This window comes from Dipodomys merriami, unplaced genomic scaffold, assembly GCF_024711535.1.
Source record: "Dipodomys merriami isolate MVZ:Mamm:240054 unplaced genomic scaffold, mDipMer1.0.p SCAF_5, whole genome shotgun sequence".
Classification (NCBI taxonomy): domain Eukaryota; kingdom Metazoa; phylum Chordata; class Mammalia; order Rodentia; family Heteromyidae; genus Dipodomys; species Dipodomys merriami.
Genome location: NW_027206068.1, coordinates 16,501,015 through 16,516,665, shown reverse-complemented (window position 1 = coordinate 16,516,665; position 15,651 = coordinate 16,501,015). Strand labels below are relative to the sequence as shown.

The 15,651-nt window shown below is 38.3% G+C and overlaps 1 protein-coding gene across 6 annotated transcripts in view; it reads left to right on the top strand.

Annotated features, from left to right (window-relative positions):
• Hdac9 (histone deacetylase 9) overlaps positions 1-15,651 on the top strand; it is an 851,473-nt gene that overhangs the window by 615,255 nt on the left and 220,567 nt on the right. For all 6 annotated transcript variants that reach the window (XM_069996136.1, XM_069996137.1, XM_069996140.1 and 3 more), the window contains one exon: positions 13,464-13,584. In XM_069996136.1, coding sequence (XP_069852237.1) covers positions 13,464-13,584 — 121 coding nt within the window. The remainder of the gene's footprint in view (positions 1-13,463; positions 13,585-15,651) is intronic.

Here is a 15,651-nt window from a genome sequence, read left to right as displayed (position 1 = left end):
CTGTTCTTTCTGTTGAGGATCGTTTTTGCTATTCGGCATCTTTTATTGTTCCATATGAATGTTTGGATTGCCTCTTCTATTTCCTTGAAGAATGAGGTTGGAATATTGATAGGTATCACATTGAATTTGTAGATAGCCTTGGGAATTATTGCCATTTTCATGATGCATAGGTGCCATGGTTTCCCTTATTTGCAATAACTAGTATATGTCTGAGACAAGCAGAAAAGGTCAGATAAGTTGATGTTAGGTGTAATTAACCCTGAGATAAGTATTCACATGTTTGTTCTTTCTTGTGATTGTTTCTAACATATTTATAAGATGATTTCTTTGTTGCTTTGTATGTCCCTCCCCGCTCCCCCCTGCTTTCATTGTATTTGATGTTGGTATAATTTGTGGAGGGGAAGGGCAAAAACAAACCGTTTAAATAGGGATTCAGGTGGACCCATTGCAATAATGAGATGTATAAGTCATTAAGTCGAAAAACGAACTTTATAACTTTGGCCAGAGGTGACGAGGTGTGGGGGTGTGGCGGGGTGGGAGATGGGAAGGGATGGAAAGGGGAAACAAAGTAGGAGGCAACAATGCTTGATAAGAAATGTACTCATTACCTTGCCCATGTAATTGTAACCCCTCTGCATGGTATTTTCACAATAAAAAAAGATAAAAACAAAAGGAAAAGAAAGATAAAAACAGAAACAAAAGGAGGTTTTTGTTTATTTTGTTGGTCCTGGTGCTTGAACTGTGGGCCTGGGCGCTATCCCTCAGCTCTTCAGTTCAAGGCAAGCACTCTACCACTTGAGCACAGTGCGTCCTCTAGTTTTCTGGTGGATTATTAGACATAAGAGTTTCATGGCCTTTACTGCCTGCACTGGCTTTAAAACTCCATTTTCAAATCTCAGCCTCCTGAGTAGTTTAGAGTACAGGCATGAGCCACCAGCGCCTAGCAAGAGAGTGTTTTTGTTTTTGTTTTTGTTGGTCATTGGGGCTGAACTATGGGCCTGGGCGCTGTCCCTCAGCTCTTCAGCTCAAGGTTAGCGCTCTACCACTTGAGCCACAGTGCCACTTCCAACTTTTTTTCTGCTTATGTAGTGCTGAGGAATGGAACCCAGGGCCTCATGCATGCAAGGCAAGCGCTTTACCACTGAGTCAACTTCCCAGCCCAAGAGAGTTTTTAACGAACAGTTTTCTTTTCTCTATTTATTTTACCCTGAACAGCAGGGAAGAACGTAAAAGAGATTATAAGAGCATTTCAAACCAGCTACTCAGAAGTCATAGAATCTATACCACTATTCAGTATTCAAGCGATCTAATAATTATTTTGAAAATTTGCCTAACTTTGTAAGAATTGGAGCCGTTGTGTATTAGGGGAAAGAGGAGTGTGAAAGAGAAAGTATCTCTTATCTTGTGTTGAAAAACTCTCCTCCCCTCTCTCTTGTCTTTATTCAAGTTCCTTTTGTATATTGGGGCTAGAATTTCCCTGGGGCAAAAGATAGGAATTTTTTACTTCTGAATCACAGAGATAAAAGTCAGCTTTCCTTAGCCAATGCAGCTGTCAATTTTGCAATGACAAAATAACAGTAAAATAACAAAAAGAGATGATATTTTGAAAACAGGACATGGCCTCTGTCATTTCAAAATAATAGATTGATCCACAAATCAAACTTTTGTATTATATTGATTCATTTAGCAAAGTATCCAGCTAATCAAAATGTATTCCTTCATTGGAATTTGTTCCAATGAGGTTAAATCTTTAACCTTATTCTTTCATTAGATATCTGTGTGCTTCCATCAAATCATTTAGCTTTGGTGATGATTGTTTTTCTCATGTGTAGATGTGAGGGTTAGTTAGGCAGGGTATGTGCTATGATATATTCCAGTTTTAATGCTGTATGAAATAAAAATAGGTAAGTTCCTTTGTGCTATTAACATGCTCTGCTCATGAATAGACTAACATTTTAGGATGTCGTGCTCTTAATTTGTAAAGTATAGCATGAAGTACCCTCCTAACTACTCCTGATTAACAGCCAGAGAAAACTTTATTGCTTATTATATTAGATTACAAGGGTTAACTTCTTTTAGCATGATGTGGCACTGTTTTAAAAGCATTGAGGCGGTTAGCAGTCCTTCCTCCCAATACTATTTAATTTTTTCCCCTATTGAATCATTCATATTTTGGTTAGTGACTTTGTTGAAAACAAAAAACCAATACCAGCAGCTTTCTGGGTCACCATGAGAAATAGATCTGGAGGGGACTTTTGGAGTCCTTTTCAGATATAGGCTGTCTTTAGGTAGCCTAGTTTGCAAACGTGTGTGTGGGTGCTCCTGAGGAAAGAAGGAATGCACTTTTTAGTGTGCAGACAGATAGGCACACACACACACACACACACACACACACACACACACACACACACACACACACACACACACATACACACGATTGACCCATCATCTGTTAGAAATGTATTTGCAGTTGTTTTTCCAGAAGTGTTCCTGACTCCCAGCCCCACCAAGCCACCCACAGACATTTGCTTGCTCTCACATTTGTTTGGGGGAATAATAACATTTTAGAATGCTTTAGTTGGATTACACATTATGTGGAATTTGCATTGCCTCTTTGTGACTAATATTGAATAACTTTGTTTCGCTTTAATTCTTAAGTTAAAAACCTTAAGCAACATACTGTGCTGAAATGTTTTAACTCTTTTATTCAAGTGCCAACACAAAGTAATTACCAAACAATTCTGGGACATGAAACCAAGCTACTGTTGGCCCTTCTGGGATTTCTCAGCAGTTCTAAGGAGAAAAGTGGAGAGCAAGTTGAGCATAAGGTCCTAAGATGCCCCACAGCTTGGGGCCAGAGCATTTCCCTGCAACTCTCAAGTGACATAACAATTCCCTTTTCAAATTCACATAAGGAAATTTATTAATTCCTGGAGAAACACTTTTGGAATGCACAGGTTTTTTGACATCAAGATTGCAAAGTGTTGAATTCGCCAGCTCATGGAAATTCAATTAAACATTTGTTTTATAGAGTAGTCTAACTAGATGGCAGCACATAACAGCTTACTGTTTCGTTTGGTTTTGCACAAAAACTTTTTAAAATGTGTTTGTGTCTTAGAATCTAACCACACAGTAAGAAACTCAAGAAGTCCTGTAAATCGTTATAAGGATGTTGTGGTATGGGGGAGCTGTGTGTGCAAATTGTTGAGATGTGATGGGAAAACCAGGGTACATGTACTACTGGGCTTAGACATTTGTATTTCTCAGCAAGTGGGCCCAGCCAGAGAAAGACATCAAAGTGACTCTGCAGCTTGTATTCAAACTTAGGCGGTTTAGAACTTTAAAATTCTTTTACAAAGGAACTAATAGAGAAATAAAAAGTCCAAACAAAGCAACACTAAGGCTTTTTTCATAAAAATGAATAGTTACACATCTTTTAGCCATTTAAAAAGTATAGTGCTCAAGTAACAAAATATTTATTGCAAGGAATTTAATTGTATACACCACTACTATGTTAAAAATACTAATACTAACACATTAAACCGATCCATTAAAATAGTTGTCATATTTTTAAAATATGTACAAGGCATAAAATTGTGACAACTTAGCTCAACTAAGTGATGGCTTCCCCCCCCCATGAACATAATAATTTAAAAATCAAGAAATCTGGGTGCTGGTGACAAAAACCTGTAATCCTAGCTACTTAGGAGGCTGAGATCTGTGGATCATGGTTCTTAGCCAGCCGGAAGATGAAAGTCCATGAGACTCTGATGTCTAACCACCAAAGAGTCAGAATAAGAACTGTGGCTTAAGTGGTAGAGCACTAGTCTTGAGCAAAAATAAAAGCTCAGGGACAGCACTCAAGCCCTGAGTACAACCCCAGGACTGGTATATATACACACACACACATATACACACACACAATGTAAAAAAAGTCTTAAAATATATAGTATATATTATATGTATTATATATTGCATATTATCATAGATAAGTATACATATTATATTACATATATAATTTGTATTGTGTATATATGGACACTATATATGAGAGATATGAGATATATATGTATATATATTCATGTATATATATATATATATATATATACTCATTACCTCTCCAGAATCCTTAATATTGAATGTTATTTGCTATTGTTCTGAAATGTATTAGAAAATACTCTATTGAGATATTTTAAAATAAATACTAATGAGTGAACAAGTAATAATTAAGACAAGTGGGATGTACTTAATATTTTGAAGCCAAGAAAGAACTCCCCATATTATTATTTTAATTATGCCATAGTTACAAATGATGGTCACACAGTGGCAATGTTGAATTCATTTGTATATGGTTCCTTATCTAGGTTGACTATTAAAATCTTTTGGATGGCTGTGCCCAAACAAGGTTAATTAGAAGCTCTGGACTTAGGAAGCATACCAAGACAGAGTTGATATTAATGACTACTTTAACAAAAATTAAAATTGTTAATATGGACTCAACAAAGTAGAGGGAAACAGGCAACAAGGTCAAATAGTTGGAAATGAGAGCAACAGAAGTGAGCATTTATCTGAGAGACAGGGTGGTATTAACTCAGAAGGGCAGGCTGGGGATATAGCTCAGTGGGAGAGCTCTTGCCTTGTACAAGCTGAGTTCAATCCCAGAATGACAGAACAAATGAACATATAGATAAACAAACACAGGAGTGCCATACCCAAAGATATTTATGAATTTGGGAAAGTAGCAGGGTGCCGGTACAGCTGACACCTGTAATCCTAGATACTCTGGAGGCTGGGATCTAAGGATCACTGTTTGGAAGCCAACCTGGCCAGGAAAATCTGTGAGACTCTTATCTCCAATTAACTTCTCAGAAAAAGCTAGACGTGGCAATGTGGCTCAGGTGGTAGAGTGCTAGCCTTAATAAAAAAAAAAAAAAAAAAGTTCAGGGACAGCCCTTAGGCCTTGAGTCCAAGCCCCACGTCCAGCAAAAAGAAAAAAAAAGTATGTTTTAGATGCCATAAAATAGGAATATAAGCTCTGAAAAAGTTACCCAATTTTCAGTGGTGATTTCTTTTACAAGAAATGTGCTTCAAGGTAGAGTTGTCTTCTTGTGAAATTTCTCTTGCTTTAATCACTGCAATTATATTTGTTTAAAAAATTTATGAATCAAAGCAAAGTGTATTCTGAATTTTCATTGGTTATGTTTTAAACCATGGAATCGTATCATTTAATGCTAAAAACAAACTTCAAAATAATTCATTGAAATAGAAGTCTACAGTCATGTTTTAGCTTTAGGCATGCTAAGTCTAGGCAACAATTGGAACTAGAATTCAAGATTTCTAACTCAATGCCTTTTCTTTCCAAGTGGCCAAGAGAAAGAACCAAAAGTGTGGTAGTCTTCCCGCCTGCTTCATAGCTTCTTTCCTTCTTTTACTTCACTTCCTGAGGACAATCTCAAGGAGAAGAGGTATTACACATTGATGGGGACAGGTGTAAGGAAACTGAGTCATGAAGGTATCAGAATAAAGGGAAGAAAGCAAGCTCAACAGACCAACTGATTTAATTCAGGGAATGAAGCCTGGGAAGGGGGACTCAAGTCTCCTTCAGCATGGCTGAAGGGGAAATGCCCCCAACCCTTACAGTAACTCTTTAAAAATTAAGCAGAGTCAAGTCACTAGGAGGCAGATGGAAGTAGGGTGAGATAGAGGCAGGGGTGGGTGAGCAATATTATTTTGACTGAGGACTTTCAAGGTCTCAACAGCCTCAGTGTTCATCAGGGGCATCAGCATCAGACGTGGCCTTGGTCTCAGGCTCTCTTCTAAGACCATTGGTGCGTTTATTCAAGGGGAAGGGAAAGGGAGATGGTTCAGTAGGTTCTACAGTGAGGACAGTTTGAAGATAAGGCTGTCAAGAGGAAGGTGAGTGCTTTAGGTTGTCATTTTCCATCAATAGGAAAAGAAATTATGTAAGTGGGGAGAAAAGTCAGAAAGAATCATAGCATATTGGCTATGAGAAATAATATTGTTATACAGTATTTGTATAAGAGCAGAAAAATCAGTGCATCAGGAATAATCAATAGGCCATGACCTGACTCATTAAATAGTAAGTATGATATTTATAATACCAGGTAATATCAACACCAATATGTCATTTATAATCAATAAAAAAACCAAATACTTGTGGTTCTGTGGATTTCTGGGGAAAAATGAAAATGCAGTCTTTCTATTTAGGGATAATGGATGAAATATTTGCAGAAAATGAGATATTTCAGTAGAAATTCTTGCCGACTATGTCAGTACTTTGAAAATGATTAAAGAAAATGGAGTCTCCCCAGTGGAGTCAGGTACTTTGAGTTGACAAATTTAAGTTGGACATTTTCTCTTAGTTTGGAACCGCCACAAAATGAGTCCTTTCATGTCCTCAGTAATACCAAACCAACGCAATCCATCTGTTCTGCTAAATTATTTCTAGTTCCCTAACCAAAGGCACTGCTTTTTCATGCATTTTATCATGATTTTATGCCCTTTATTATATTTTACAAAAGGTTCTGATTCCTCCAGGGCCAATGAGAACTGATTAGGACACTGGCCTCAATCCAGGCTTTGAACACAGGAGGGGAAGGAATAGAACTCTTTCCTTTTTTCCCTGTTCCCTGGCAGAAAAAAAATGAATGTATACCGTGTGTGTGCTCTGTGTGTGGGTGGGTGTGGGTTAGGCTGTGTTTTATCCTGTCACAGTATGACTTTGTAGATCATGTTCAGAACATTCCTTCTATAATCAGTTTGCATTAACGGCTTTATTTCAGAGAGACTATTTCTTCAGGAAAGATTCGTGGTGTGTTGTGAGACTCAATGATATGGTAATTTTTAATGACTTGATTCAAACTTTTATCCTGAATAGAAACTGTTTAGGGGCCTGGACTGACTGCAATCGTATTTCTAAGCAGAGTGAGTACTGGTTGAGCATTAGCTCCTTTGTATTCCCAGGAAAGACACTGAACCCAAGTCACAAGGAATCACTCAAAAAGAACACTGTCCTATCTCACACGGCTTCCTTATTAAGAGGATATAGGCAAGAGCTATAAGCTTTTGTTCTGAGGCCCATACTGGTAAATTATTCTAGATCCATGTTTGTATCTCACAAGAACTCCCCAGATGAATTTCTTTCTTTTTAAGTATTGAGTGTTCCAGCATGCTCAGAATTCTCAAAAATCATTTTGGTCAGCATATCATAGATAACTCTACATAGACATCTGGCAGACTAAGTATCTCTGAGAACGGAAACCAGTGGATCCCTAAATTAAGATTATCAGGGCACTTTACTCTATTTTGTGACTCATTATGCTTCTGACCTTTGACTGTAGAAATCATCTTGAGAAAGAAATGAAGGAATTAAGAGTACACAGGAAGTAGAAAATAGGAGAAGGAATAAAATGAGAATATCTATATTTGAACAGAAGCAAATGAACAACTAAATGAAAAATGGAAGCTGTTAGCGATCTGCATATCAGAGGAAAGTTGAAGGTGACAGATTGAAAGCATTTGATGAAAGCATTTGTAGAATGAAACTACTGAAGAATAACCTGTGTGCTACAAAAGAAAGGAAGAAAGAAAAAGGAGAGAAAGAAGGAAGGAAAGAAGGGAGGAAGGAAGGGAGGAAGGAAGGGAGGGAGGAAGGAAGGAAAGGAGGGAGGAAGGGAGGGAGGGAGGAAGGAAGGAAGGAAGGAAGGAAGGAAGGAAGGAAGGAAGGAAGGAAGGAAGGAAGGAAGGAAGGAAGGAAGGCAGGAAGGAAGGAAGGAAGGGAGGAATGAAGGGAGGAAGGAAGGGAGGGAGGAAGGAAGGAAAGGAGGGAGGAAAGGAGGGAGGGAGGGAGGAAGGAAGGAAGGAAGGAAGGAAGGAAGGAAGGAAGAGAGGGAGGGAGGGAGGGAGGTAGCAAGGGAGGGGGTAAGGAAAAGAAAGAAAGAGATGGAAGGAAAGAAAGAATAAAGATAAGAGGAAGAAAAAGAAAGAAGGAAGGAAGGAGGGAAGGAAAGAAGGAAGTTAAACTGTCAGAATTCTTAGCTTAGTCATACATTGAGTTCCCTTAGTAATGACTCTGTGAAATACAAATCTCAAAATATTCTTTCTTCTAATTCTTCCTATAGGTGGGAATGTTGCTGATTTCTTTACTCTCTTTTTGTGGAAATAAATCCTATCCTGGTAGAGCTTGCTCTTTTATCAGCTGCAGAAACAAAAGGAGTACTTGCTTGGCCTGCTGGGGCAAATTTATAATTCTATCTATTGGGGAGGCAGCAGGATCAAAGTGTGAGTCTGCCTCAGGCAAACAAAGTTAGTGAGACTTCATCTTATAAAAAAGCGCTGGGAGAGCGCTCGCCTTGAGCTGAAGAGCTGAGGGACAGCGCCCAGGCCCAGAGTTCAAGCCCCACGACCGACAAAAAAAAAAAAAAAAAAAAAGCGCTGGGCCTGTCAACTTACTTATTTAAATAGGGGGAATTATAGTCTAGGCCAGCCTAAGCAAAATGCATGAAACTTTATTTGAAAAATAGCTAAAGCAAAAAGAGTGAGAATGTCATTTAAGTGGTAGAGAGTCTGCTCAGTAATAGGAGGTTCTGAGTTCAAACCCCAGTATTCCCCCCAAAAATACTTCTTTCTGGGATATGGTAGCATTTACCTATAATCACAAAACTCAAGCAGGATAAACTACTTGTTGTATGGCAACCCTTTTGTACAAGACCATGTACATATATGTATCTATATATATTTATATATAGACATGTGTATATGTATGTGTATATAGATATATATGAAGGATAAGATATGATATTGAGTTTAAGGCCAGTTTGGGCTACATAAAGAGATTCTGACTAAAAAAAAATGTATAAACTGGGCCCTGGTGGCTCATGCCTATAATCCCAGCTATTCAGGAGTCTGAGATGTGAGGACTGCAGTTACTAGTTAGCCTGGGCAGGAAAACTGATGAGACTCTTAGCTCTAATTAACTACCAAAAAGCTGGAAATGGAGTTGCAGTAGCTCAGTGTGTGTAGAAGTTCTTGCCTTGAGCACAAAAGCTCAGAGGCAGTGCCCAGGCCCTGAGTTCAAGCCTCAGGACCAAAAAGAAAAAAAGTATATAAAAAAGAATACTTTTCATATCCCATGTCACATGTAACTGTTTTTCAATAAGTACTGACTACAATATTTCAATAAACTAATGTAAAATATTTTGTGAGAGTCCAGAGGTTGTAAAAGAGGAAGAAGAAAGAGAAAACAAAGTAAAACTTTAGGAACAGGTACATTTTAATGGTGAAGTGAAGTCTAGAGGTGCTCAGAATAAGCCAGGGCTGCAAAGCTGGGCCAGATGCTCACGGCTAGCACCGGCTGAGTGGGTTCAACAGGTATCCTCTCAGGATTCACTAGCACTTGTGCTACTGTCTATTACAGTGAATCTTGTTACTGGATCATTGTTCAAACGTGTGATTGCTCATTCAGCTGGAAGGCTATGGGATTGTGGGTGAATACGAAAAATACTTGAGACAAACATGGAAGTATGTGATATGTAAATTTATATGAGTAGTGAGTGAAACATAAATATTTACCACTACTGATTTAAAAATTCAATTTAGATCTATCAAAGGAGAAGGGGTGGAGAATTCAAGGAAAATTTATGATGGCACTGTAGTCAAAACAAGGCTCTGCCATTGTTTCACATTATCAATGTTTCACTGTCAGTGTACGTGATAGTAGTGGGGGAGGATGTCATAGACCCATAGAAATGAGAGCTAAAAATCCCTTTTATGCTGGGCACTGATGGCTCACGCCTGTAGTCCTAGCTACTCAGGAGGCTGAGATCTGAGGATCGTGGTTGAAAGCCAGCCTGGACAGGAAAATGTGAGACTCTTGTTTTTCAAAAAAAAATGTGAAAATACCATACAGAGGGGTTATAATTCCATGGAAGAGAATGAGTACATTTCTTATCAAGCATTGTTGCCTCCTCCTTTGTTTCCCCTTCCCATCCCTTCCCCTCTCTACCCCCACCCCCATCCCCCCTACCACTAACCTCCCACCACCCCCACCTCCCACCCTCCACCCCACCAAAGTTGTAAAGTTTGTTTTCAACATAATGACTTGTATATCTCATTGTTGTAATGGGTCCACCTGTATCCCTATTTAAACAGTTTGTTTTTGCCCTTCCCCTCCACAAATTATACCAACATCAAATACAGTGAAAGCAGGGCTTATACCCTGGGTTAGGTACATACAAAGCAACAAAGAAAGCATCTTATAAATATATTGGAAACAATCACAAGAAAGAAAAAAAGCATTTGAATCCTTATCTTGGGGTTCATTTCGCCTAACATCAACTTGTCTGACAGTTTCTGCTTGTCTTAGACGTATACTAGTTATTGCAAAAAAAGGGAAACCATAGGACCTATGTTTCTTTGGGCCTGGCTTACTTCACTTAATATAATTTTTTCCAGGTCTTTCCATTTCCTAACAAATGGGGCAATGTCATTCTTTCTGATGGAGACATAGAATTCTATTGTGTATATATGCCACATTTTCTTGATCCATTCATCTACTGAGGGGCATCTGGGTTGGTTCCATATCTTAGCTATGGTAAATAATGCTGCAATAAACATAGTTGTGCTGGTAGCTGTAGTATGGTCTTGTTTGTGATCATTCTGGTAAATGCCCAAAAGTGGGATTGCTGGGTCATAGGGGAGCTCTATGTGGACTCTTATCTCTAATAAACCACTAGAATACTCAAAGTAGCACTGTGGCTCTAGTGGTAGAGCGCTCGCTTTGAGCTGAAGAGTGCAGGAACAGCACCCAGGCCCAGAGGTCAAGCCCCACGACTGACAAAAAAAAAAAAAGAATCCCTTTTATTTCAGTGTTCATTACACACTGTAGGCTAGTTGTCACAGTCTACTTTCTGGTGCTCTTTTCTTTCCAACTTCAGATGATCCAAACATGGAGTTACCATTAGTATCTCGAAGCATTTTCCAGCCACTGAAATCTTGCATTTAAAATTTCCCTATCTGGAAGTGGCGCTATAGCTCAAGTGGTAGAATGCTCGCCTTGAGCTGAAGAGCTGAGGGACAGCGCCCAGGCCCAGAGTTCAAGCCCCACGACCGACAAAAAAAAAAAAAAAAATTCCCTATCATGGTGACTTTAGAGTTTCTACTGCTCATTTTATTTTGTATTGTCATTCTCCTTCTTTGGTGGTTCTGGTCTTTAGAAAAATTTCCATATTCCATATTTATATGTAAAGCATATAGTACAATATTGGTGTGCTGATCCGAATAACAACTGACCACAAAGCCATCCTTACATTTACTTTGGTCCTCTTCATGGAGAATTCCCATCTTACCAACTTGAGTGTAATTTCTTTTTTCTTTCGGGTCCGATCGTGGGACCTGAACTCTGGGCCTGGGCACTGTCCCTCAGCTCTTCAGCTCAAGGCTAGCGCTCTACCACTTGAGCCACAGCACCACTTCCAGCTTTTTTCTTTTTGCTTATGTGGTGCTGAGGAATTGAACCCAGGGCCTCATGCATGCAAGGCAAGCACTCTAACCACTGAGCCACCTTCCCAGCCCCTGTAATTTCTTTAATAATATTCTTTTTCCCTGGAAATTTAAATCAGATTATACAATGCTGAGTAATCATGTCAAAATTAGGGCACTTGAAGACAATAGCAATGAAAATTCCACAAGTATTTGTTTGTTTATTTGGCACATACAGGCAATCTTTAGAAGTTTCTGCTTTATATCACTCTCCTGTTTGCCCTTTAGACATCCTCTATTCCTCCCTCACTGTGACCTGATCATTTATTTTAATGACAAACACAGCCCTGCCTCCTGTCCAGTAAGCCCTGAGTGTCTGCATATAGAAATTTTCCCAACTGTCCCCTCAGTGAACCACAGAACATTCAGCAATCTGCCAGCAGACCTATCACTTTGTAGGAGGGAGGCTGAATCTGGGATTGTCCTGGTCCTTAGACAGGAGTGTTTCTTTTTTTAATTTTTAATAAGTGTTTTATTGTGAGAATACTGTACAGAGGAAGGGTTACAGTTACAGGAGCAAGGTAATGAGTACATTTCTTATCAAGCATTATTGTCTCCTCTTTGTTTTCCCCATACCATCCCTTCCCTCCCATCTCCACAACTACACTCCCCCCTCCCCACCGCACCTAAATTGTAAAGTTTGTTTTTTGACATAGGGTCTTGTACATCTCATTGTTGCAAAGGGACAACCTGTATCCCTGTTTAAACAATTTAACGAAAAAAGACAGGAGTGTTTTCAAGTCAACTGGTGCATCCTTGGTCATTAACCTGGAAGGAAATCGTTACCTGCACATATTCTCTTTGAATCTGACTACAGTTCTCTACTTTAAATATCACCTTTCTGACTGTGGTGATATGTTCTTTTAGGGAAATATGTAGTTTTGGGGAAATGTGACAATTTCCAAAAGTTTCATGGTGTATTGGACTCACAGATGTGCTGAAAAATATGACTAGGAAAAATACTTCACATGTTGGCTAATTAAGGTTTAATGACCACACAGATCTGTCTAGGAGGAAGGACCATTCTTTGTTGGGTGGAGTGCATGTCTGCCTCTTTTAAGTGTTAAAAATTTAAAAAGAAAGTAAGAAAAAAGTAAAAGGACTGAGTCTAGAATGTCCCCAATTGTCACTGGTTGCATGGTGATTTTTGTCCCTGCTTAGTTTCCAATCTGTCTTAAATTAACACTTGTATTAAAATCCATTTAAAATGAAATACTACAAAGTGAAATTAAAATTGAAGGCATAGAAGATTTCATTAGATTCCAAAAAACGTTTGGAAAAATCTGTCAAATAGCCCTGAAAGTTTCTAAGTATTTGCTCTAAATTTATGTACTGACCTTACCCCCATTGGGTTGATAAACAGATCCTGAACTGCTGTGGATCCCAGGGGACCTGCTTTGGGAAACATCAGTTCAGAATAATGTCTCTACAAGAAGTACACACATGAAGGAATTTGCATAGTTATGATAATGATAATCCAATACATTAAACTATAATGGTATTTTTTTGTTAATGAAAAATAAGTGATTTGTTGCAACCTCTTCAAGTAAGTGTAAAATAAGATCATAACAAATTTATTTGTTGGAAAACTGTAGCCTGCTTTGAAACTGTGAGTTTTCCAAGAGTCAAGTAATACTTTCTTTGTTATAGATTTACTCTTTATGCCAAAAAGCGTATGCATTATGTGAAATTGTCTGTTTAGGCATAAGCAATCCCATTGGATCTGAACATTGCATACGCTCATTTTTCATGTATTATTATGGTCCTTTACCAAGCAAATCAGTGTCACATTCCTGCATGATGAAACTCAGCCCATTATTAATCATCTTAAATGTTACTCGAAGTCTCATTTTCTTCTAAATATTGTCAGTGGAGGACCGTGGGTTTCTGTTGTTTTCTTTCAGCGAATTCAAGGTCGAAAAGCCAGCCTGGAGGAAATACAGCTTATTCATTCTGAACATCACTCACTGTTATATGGCACCAGCCCCCTGGATGGACAGAAGCTGGACCCCAGGATACTTCTAGGTCTGTATGGGCCCCCATTCTACTGAGAACAGCACATTCCAAAACTATCATTAGTCAGTGCTAGTGTCAGTTCAAAATACTTGGCAAGCAGTGTGACAAAGAAATCAGTTTTTTTCCAACTGCCTTGCACTGTGGAACAAGTTAAGTACCACAGAAATCAATGCAGATTAAGAAATTTCTGTACTTGAAAAAGACAACGCATGTCTTTTCTAGGATGTTTACTTTAAAATTAGCTACCATTTGAAAGGCAGTTTTATGGTATGTTTTTGCTAATAGGGATTATATGCATTGTCCAATTTGTTTGCTTATATGCTTAAACTGAAAGACAGAGGAGTTTTTCATTCACTTATGCAAATGGATCTTTAACTTTCTCGTGTGTGTGTGTGTGTGTGTGTGTGTGTGTGTGTGTGTGTATGTGTGCACACGCATATGTGTGTGTGTGTGTGTGTTTCAGGGTTTTTTTTCTATGATCTTAACATAGAAAGATAACAGTACACATTATTTTCATTGAAAACATTACTATGCATGCCTAGAATACTACCTTTTAAAATCTTTAATAATCTATTTAATGTATGCCTTACATAATGGAATTAAATAACATAATAAATGGTACAAGTCTTCAAAATAAAATTTTAATTTCAGGGCTTTATATAAGTTTCATATAAATATGTTGAAGCAACAGATTCACAAAAGCATTAGCAGGAGATAATGAGGGATAGGGTAACAATGATTAAAAATAAATGTACAAAAAGATAAAAAAAACAAAACAGTTGACACAGTCATATTTTGTAATAACCTTTTATAATTGAACAACAGTACATTACACAGAAATATATGTGAAATGATTATATTTTAGGTTTCTTTAGGATATGGTAAGACTATTTCTTGTCCTTTTTTTCAAACAGACCTTATTGAGTCAGTTCAAATTGATTGAACTTTTCAATTAGTGCACTATTATTTCATGAATTATTTATGTTAACTGACCCTAACAATTTGAGAGACATTTATATGACTTGTAATAGATAAGCAAGGTGAAAACAATTACAAGGAAAAGTTAGCGATTATCTATGAAAACACCATCTGCTTTTTACGAATGATTGCCTCGTATCCCCAGATCCATGTAGTGAAGGCCTGTGAGTGAAAATGTGTTCTCAAAAATGTATGTGGTCAGGTTAGGTGTAGTAGCTGAGGGAAAGTTTCACTATGCAACTCAGGCACATGACCCTCCTACCTCAGCCTCCCAAGCATTGGAATCACAGGCCTGTGCCACTATGCCTGGCTCATGAATCTTGGAAGAAAACAATGTCTGTGTGTGCAGTTCCTTTATATAAAATACATCTCTTTTTTTGCTGTGGACACTCTGATATAAATATTTCTTTTTTTTTGTCCGTCGTGGGGCTTGAACTCTGGGCCTGGGCGCTGTCCCTCAGCTCTTCAGCTCAAGGCGAGCGCTCTACCACTTGAGCTACAGCGCCACTTCCTGATATAAATATTTTTAACATCAATTAATCGTCCCACCCACCCAACTACAAAGATGAAGTAAACTAGACATTTTAATTTTCATAGTTTGATAAAGTCAAAATACTTAAAAATTTAAACACAGGGATATGTCCATGTGAATAAATTTTAATTTAGTTAAAAGAACCCAGGTACCAGTGGCTCACACTTGTAAATCCTAGCATTCAGGAAGCAGAGATCTGAAAAATCTTGGTCCCAAACCAGCATGGGCAGGGTGAGAAAGTTCATGAAGTTCTTATCAACAGTTAAACACCAAAAAACCAGAGTGAAGCTATGGCTAAAGAGATAAAGCACCATCCTTTAGAAAAAGTAAACAGAGTGAACGCACCCAGGTCCTGAATTCAAACTCCAGTATTGATGCAAAGAGAGAGGGGGGAGGCAGAGAGGGAGGGAGAAAGGGAGGGAAGAAGGAAGAACAAAAGAAAGGAAAGGAAAGGAAGGAAGGAAGGAAGGAAAGAAGGAAGGAAGGAAGGAAGGAAGGTAGTGAAGGAAGAGAGGGAGGGAGGGAGAAAAAAGAAAGAGAGAGAAATAAGGTAGAAGGAAAGAAAA